This window comes from Pyxicephalus adspersus, chromosome 9, assembly GCF_032062135.1.
Source record: "Pyxicephalus adspersus chromosome 9, UCB_Pads_2.0, whole genome shotgun sequence".
Classification (NCBI taxonomy): domain Eukaryota; kingdom Metazoa; phylum Chordata; class Amphibia; order Anura; family Pyxicephalidae; genus Pyxicephalus; species Pyxicephalus adspersus.
The window spans coordinates 63,086,074-63,093,724 of record NC_092866.1 but is presented as its reverse complement, the minus strand read 5'-3'; the positions used below and the strand labels follow the sequence as shown (position 1 = coordinate 63,093,724).

The 7,651-nt window shown below is 39.6% G+C and overlaps 1 protein-coding gene across 2 annotated transcripts in view; it reads right to left on the bottom strand.

The window, feature by feature from the left end:
* Positions 1 to 1,911, bottom strand: part of ZDHHC13 (zDHHC palmitoyltransferase 13) — a 21,227-nt gene extending 19,316 nt beyond the window's left edge. The window contains exons 1-2 of one of the 2 annotated variants that reach the window (XM_072422305.1): positions 1,812 to 1,911; positions 565 to 707 (exon numbers count right to left, since the gene is read on the bottom strand). In XM_072422305.1, coding sequence (XP_072278406.1) covers positions 565 to 701 — 137 coding nt within the window. In that variant the 5' untranslated portion in view covers positions 702 to 707; positions 1,812 to 1,911. Of the gene's footprint in view, positions 1 to 564; positions 708 to 1,163; positions 1,267 to 1,811 lie in introns of those variants that run through there. The other variant, XM_072422304.1, reaches the window with a different exon arrangement.
* Between the last annotated feature and the right edge of the window lie 5,740 nt (positions 1,912 to 7,651).

Below are 7,651 nucleotides of genomic sequence, written 5' to 3'. Positions count from 1 at the left end.
AGACGAAATAGAGGGAGAGAGAGACAAAAGAGACGAAATAGAGGGAGAGAGAGACAAAAGAGACGAAATAGAGGGAGAGAGAGACAAAAGAGACGGAGAGAGAGAAGAAAGAAAGAACAGGAGAGACAGTAAATCAGCAGGCAAACAGAAAAGAGAGAGAAACAGAAAACAGAGATGTATGGAAAGGAAAGAATAAGGGAGAAGGACAGGAGGAAAAAGCAGTAGAATCCCCCATGGGAAGAAAGGGCAAGAAAAAAAGAAAGACTAAAAAAAGAAAGAGAGAGAGAGGGAGATAGAGAGAAAGACGAGAGAGAAGAGAGGAGAAAGAAAGAGAGTGGAGAGAGAGAGATGAGAGAGAGAGAAAAAGAGAGACGAATGGGAGAGAAAGAGACAATAGCGAGAGGGAGAGAAAGAGACAATAGCGAGAGGGAGACGAGAGAGAGAGAGAAGAGACGAGAGAGAAATAAAATTCTGCCCCCATAGCCCGCCCCTTTAGTAACCCTCAGATTGGTATAACAATGGGATGTTTACATGACAGGTCCTCTTCTTCCTCATTATACTCACTGTGTGGCTCTCACAATATCCCAGTTGCTGTAATCTTCTAATATTTCATTTTGTGGAGCCTCCTGGTCCTCCCTGGGTGCGCAGTGATGACCTCCTTGGAAGTGGTGCCCGTGCTGGTGGCTGTGCCCATGGGCCATTTTACACTGGGAATAGAGGAGGATGAAAACATGATCACATAAATTATAACAACAAACACAAACCGAAGGTGATGATTGGTGCAATTCAGCAACCTGATAGATCTTTGGATACTTCGGCCTTTCTGATTGGTTGCTAGGGGTTGCTGCATCACCACCACACTCTGCAAGGTATTGGTGACATTAGGAAGGCCTCTACTTCCACAGAAGAGTTCCTCTATCCCGATCAGAAGGTCTCTGTGGGCCAGGTAACCCTGGATTGACTAGGAGTCCCAACAAATCAGCTGCGAGTACCTTAACTTCAGGTGAAGCTGGGGTCACCGATACCATTCCCTGGTTTTTATGCTCCCACTTCCTTGTATGTGTGTGGTTTCTGTTCTCTAAACAGGCCAGATGCGTCTCACGTTACCTAACACTTTATCCTATATAACTTCGAACGGAAACATAGCAAACCCGCCGACTTACCGGAGAACTCATGGTGTCCCCTCTCCGTCCGCTGCCCCTCACCTCCTGTGTCACCACAAAACCTACACTTCCTGGTTACGAGGCACACCTCTGATCTGATTGGCGGAGCGCTCCGCAAGACCCGCCCGGCTTTACCTCCAAGACAAGCCTTACGATAAGACCAATGAGAGCGAGCCGCAGAAAAAGAGGGGGCGTGGCCAGGGAACGTCTAGTCTATTTGCTCAAGCGAATAAAGTGCGGGAAAACCGTGCTGGAGCTTGCTGAGGGAGGCATTGGGGGGTGCATGGAGGCTGTCCGGGTGTAATAAACAATCTATAGACAGAATATTTATTATTATAAATCAATAGAAACCTCCTGGAGGTTGAAGTATTGCTTAAAATATACCCTATATATTTACCTCAAGATATAATTATATAAGTTACGAAAAAAATATTGCATTAGGGAGACCTTGATATACTGTTATGTCTTTTATATACGTTCATATTTATATGTTTTTCTATATGTCATAAATTGTTTACACTTTTTCCTTTTTTTCAGGGTCTGGATCTATTTAATGGAGAACAGATCACACCGTGCAGCAACAGATCACTTATCTTAAAGAGAAACTATACTCAAAAATCGAAAAAACAAAAACAAAAATACACTTACCTTTAATCCCGCAAGGCAGTCTAATCACTCCGGGGGTGTCCCGCATCGAGTCCTGCGACGTCTCGGCATCGTCCTGGAGGACCCCATCTTTGTCTCTTCTGCCTGGTTTTTCATCCTACGTCACCTGACCCAGGCGCGAGATCAAGTGACGTAGGATGAAAAAAAAATTTGACGATCTTACTGCACATGCATGAGATTGGCAAACTATTTTCTTTGAGCCAAAAGGCTCCTTCTGCGCATGCCTGAGATGCTCGAGAATGCGCAGAAGGAGCACCCAAGAGCCTTCCGGGGATGCGTGACGTAGGTATCTCGGGAGGCTTTGCGTTCCCATTCATTCTCGATTGCCTAGGCAGTCAAGGATTAGAGGGGGGTGCTGCACTCTTTTTTTTAAAAAAAAGGTGTTGCACCTAAAAAAAAACAAAACAGAAGTTTTACCTTACATAAAAGTGTTCTCTACCCTTTTGTGTAAAGTTCTGAGTTTAGGTACGCTTTAAGTAGAAAACAAGGGAAAGATGTTAGCCAAGGGGGGAGGATTTATAGATAAAAGCTAGGTAATCCTAGGTATTGCCAAGCCTAATAATAATAATGCAATGAAAAATATCTGGGGAAGAGATAGAAAAAAGTAGACTTTTTTAGGGCACTTTAACAATGACAGTTAAAATAATTAGCTTTTATTTGTCAATAGTGTTTAACAAATTATAATAACAAAGCAATAAAATAATATAACTCAATATGCATAAATTGATGGAGAATTATATTCACGTGGTAAAGCCAATATACTAGATCATTTATGCTAAAAAACATTTTTCTATATATATATATATATATATATATAATTAGTGTAAATAGAACTAGTAAAAAAATAACTTGACATAGCTTACATAGACTTAAATGGCCATTTTAGACAAATAACATAGTTGTCACATTAATTCTTATTAAAACAATAGTTTCTATAGACCTCAACCAGGATTTGATTGAAAATCAGATGAGGCATTGAAACATGATTAAACCGAGACAAACATATCATATTAGGATCAGAACCAATAAATATTTCCCAAGTAAGTCTCCATATTTCCTTGAGAAATATTTATTTGTCTAAAATACCCATTTAAGTCTATGCAAGCTATGTTGTTATTTTCTAATAGTTCTATTTACACTGATTATATTTTTTAAAAAAAGCATAAATGATCTAGTCTTAGTACCCCCTGAGGAAGCCTATTTGGGTGAAACGCGTCGGGTAAGAAACCATAATTTGCCAATTGTGTGGAAATTTATGTTCAACCTAATATATTGGCTTTACCACGTAAATATAATTATCCAATAATTATGCATATTGAGTTATGTTATTTTATTGCTTTGTTATTATAATTTGTTAAACATTATCACAAAAAAAGATAATTAATTAAACTGACATTGTCCTTCTCCGGATATTTTTCTTTACTTATCTTAAGTATTTGTAAGGCTACATACACACGTGTAATATTTGTCGTTGGAAACGAACGATTAACGACCGATCGTCGATAATCGCTAACAGAAAAAGTGTACAATAACAGGCCAACGATGCCGATGAATGGGGAATGTCACTGGAAACTAATGAATGTCCTGGCGGATCCGTTTGGGCGATGATTGATCGCTATCGGCCGTTCGGTGATCGTGGATGGTCCTGTGGTACACTTTCTCCAGTACACGTCACATCCTGCATCATTCAAACGATCGTATCTAGCGTGTGTACAATATTGATGGATTATATTTTATTGTATCATTACAGCATGTACAGAATTGTGCAATATGCGATCGTTCCAAAAAATCGTAAATAATGGTTAATCTCGTTAGTTGTTCATTTTTTAACAACAATTATTGCACGTGTGTGAATCTGAGCTTCCGTAATACACCGAAAAGCTGTGATGTCATTCGTGATGTCACTTCCTTTCCACTATAAACACAATATTGTTACATAAGAATCACCAAAGCACTTGAGACCCAACGGAAGCGGTAAATCTGATTTTAGAGTGTTCTATGTTTTTTTTTTTGGCATTTTTTTGCTGTTTAATGGTATTTTATTTTGCAGATTGTGACAGAAGCAGGGCTGGATTTCTCACAAGGCCAATCCTGGCTTCCATTGCCTGTGCCGGGAATAAATGAACCTCTCTGCGTCTGCACAAAAGTTATGTCACCCCAGCCCAGCCAATCAAGATAGCCAAAGATTGTATCCAAGAAGGAAGAAGTTGGCAGCACCCTGCAAGAAGGGAACAGGGACAGGTGATTATCAAAGGTTTAGTCCTTCATACTCGGGGTAGAAGTCATGGCGATGATTGCAGTCTTTATTGTCTGTCCATATATATAAATATATATATATATATATTAAGTTTAAAGTTTCACTTTGAAAATCTGTGATCAAGCAGAGCTTTATGGCAGAAATGGAAAGGCAGAGTCTCTTCTACAATAAAACTGATGGCTGTGTTCAACTTTAGGAAGGAGATCAGGTGAAGCTGGCAGTGCCCACACCAGAGTAAGGACAAGTGAGTGCAAATAAATTGGAATCAGGCAGGTAAGGTTATTTTATTTTATCACATTGAACATGGGCAGCATGGTGGCTCAGTGGTTAGCACTCTGGCATTTACAGTGCTGGGCCCCAGGTTCAAATCTCAGCCAGGACACAGTCTGCATGGAGTTTGCAGGTTCTCCCCGTGTGAATGGGTTTACCCTGGGTACTCCGATTTCCTCCTGGATGCCAAAAACATACAGTTAGGGTAATTAGCTCCCCCCCCCTCAAATTGACCCTAGACTGTAATAATGACAAATTACTATGGTATGGACATTAGATTCGATGGACAGCTGGTGACATGACAATGGACCTATAGAAACTTTATAAATACTAGTTATTAATAATGCAGAACAGACATCGGCTTTCCCTTCTGTAATAAAAAAAGGTACTGACTTGGCTATGAGAACAGGTTTGCTTTTCCTCGATACCAGTGTTTCTTGAACTATTTACCATGGGGGAAATAACTTTCAGATCTTAAGGGAACCCCTATAATTATTATAATCACAGCTTACAGTACATTACTGTGGTGGCCAATGGGAAGAATCTCTCTTACATTGCTGATCATAGGGAAAATTTTTCACCCTTACAGATTCATTGATGTCACCCAAACTGACCTGAGAGGCACAAATTGCTCAATGAACCCCGAGTGCTCCCTGGAGGAACCCTGATTAAGAAACACTGCTCTAGATTACCATACCACCTGTCTTCCCTGTATTGGTAGCTCCAACTTTGCTGCTCAGTATTTGCTTGTGTTGATGGTGGAAGAGTGGTATGGATTTCCATTAGGGCCGCTTTCTGCCTTGCAGGTGACTGCAGCAGTCAGCCAGAGTCTCAACCGCAATCCCAGCATTGGGAACTAATTTGTAGTTGTGCAGTGCAAGGATTATGGTGTGATTCCTGAAAGTCACTTTTGGCCACATTCGTGCTTCTCCACCTTTGGAGAAAGAATAACACTGCAACTGCATGGACAACCACATGCAAGCGCTCTGTATGTAGTATTGTACTCACAAATCCACCTGTCATAAGACATATTAAGATCAACAAAAAGTTGAGAAGTAACACAACGGTGATGGGGGGTTGTCATTGATGGGCCCCTTGATCTGTTCTTAGGCCCCTGAAATTACTGTGATATAGCACACTAAATAAACAGAACTGACATATTACTAAACTGTGGTTGCAAAATGTTAGGGAAGAAATTAAAATTAAAACTTGTTACAATAAGCAGGCAGCAAATGGGCAGCTGTGACATTACAAGCATATCAAATGGGCAGCTGTGACACCAAATGGGCAGTTGTTATGCCATAATATCTTTCTAACTCTGTTTTTTGGAACTTTTTAGGTACAATTTACGCTCAGATTAAAAAAATTGCAATATTTATTCCATTAAGTGTATTCAAATTACAAAAAAATTAAATTCAAAATACAAGATCCTATGTACATTTCTATCCTTGATCATACAAACATTTCTGTCCTTTGTTCTTTACGCGTTTCGCTGTCAGACTTCTTCAGAAGGACAAAGAAAGGTACCTAAAAAGTCCCATAAAACAAAGTTAGAATAAAATTTTGTAATATAAATAGGGAGGTGGTATCATAAAATAAACCTCCCCCTTAATACCCGGATAAATCAGTTGTTATATCATGTTGGCAACAGTCAATGTTGACAATGCATAAGCAATACAATCATTGACATCATAGACACCTACTCCTAATAATTAAGGCTCAAATCCAGAACCCCAGCATTGTTCAATCCAGAGGAAATGTCTATGTGTTTCCCACCTTGTATGGATACGGACATTAGTTTTAAAGCCACCACATTGGTGCCTTCTTTACCTGGAACTACCCAATGTTCAAAATAGAATGAAGAGCAAGGGGACCCCATTCATTAATTGACTAGGTAGAACCCCCCCCAAAATAGAAAAACATAACATCTGGTGGTGATCCTAATAGGGGAAGGGTAGTACAAAGGTTACAGGGTTGGTCTTTAATTTTGAGCTATTCATGTTACTTATTTAACAAATTAGGAACCTTCTGCACTCCATGGCTGCGTACACTTGGCTATTCATCTTGGAAGAAAATCTTAGGTGTCCCTCACTGGTGGATCAATGAGGATCAATTACTAACGGCCACTATGCATGTCAATGGTGTGGAGCACAGTGGATGAAATAGGCACAAGCTCACTACTCCTCCACCCTCTATGGAACAAAACAAGTGTAGAATGCTCCCTGTTATTGGAAACAATCCCAAAAGATCCCAAGGCTGGAGAGGATATATTTTCATCAGTGAAGATGGTTGATCGAGCAAACCTGAAATGAATTTCTTTAAAGTCATTTGCTATTTGCTAGCAAATGTTTTGAATCCTGGACCAGATCCATTTCAGGTTCGTTGGATCACCCAGCTTTATTAATGAAAGTGTATCCATTCCAGCCTTAAAGAACTTTATTAAATTAGGCTCTTAGTCCATGTTTTCAAAATGGCAGTTCATATCTACACCAACTGTTGTCCTTCATTTTTACTCTCAAACCCTCGGCTACTCTGTCTTTGTTCAGACATCATGCAAGGTCAGCATTTACTTCCTGGACCGAGAGCTGACACAGTCCTCTTTTTGTTCATGCACTTTTATCATTCTGATACGACAAGTGAAAAAGTTCTTTTACCTTTCTGCCAATTCAAACATCAATGCTTGTTTTCTTTTTTAACACTGCAGACTTTGGTTACGCCCTGGATATTTCAATTCAAATACAGGAGAAGTATATTTATACCGACAAAGTGGAGGGCACTGTGAGCAAAAACATCCAAAACTGAGCTGGACATTGATATTATTAAGCAGCTGATTGTGTATGGCCATTGTAACATCTCATTGTTGTCGTTTGGCTGACAATGGATAACTTTGGCTCCTGTTTATTTTAGCAGAGTAAGTATTGGCCAGGTAAGGTTTTCAACCTTCCAAGTTGCTTTCTCCCAAAAACAGCAATGTTAGAATAGGGCCACCATATATACAGGGAATTGACACAGGTTCCAGCCATAAGCAACCAGGACAGCTGTAATGAGAGCAATGGTTAATATTTGTTAATAATTATAATGTAATGGCTTTGTTATATTTTGTGTTATCAGACTTGTTATTTTTAAAAGGATATCCTTATTTACCTCTAAACTAGATCTTTCAAAATGGTTGTTTTTGGACTACATGTGGTCTTCTCATTTTTATTTTGTGTCTCTCAGCTGTTTTATACTTGAATACCCTATGCAATTTTGCAGCTAAATGTTTTAAAGCTCCTTTTTCTGGTATGTATTGTTG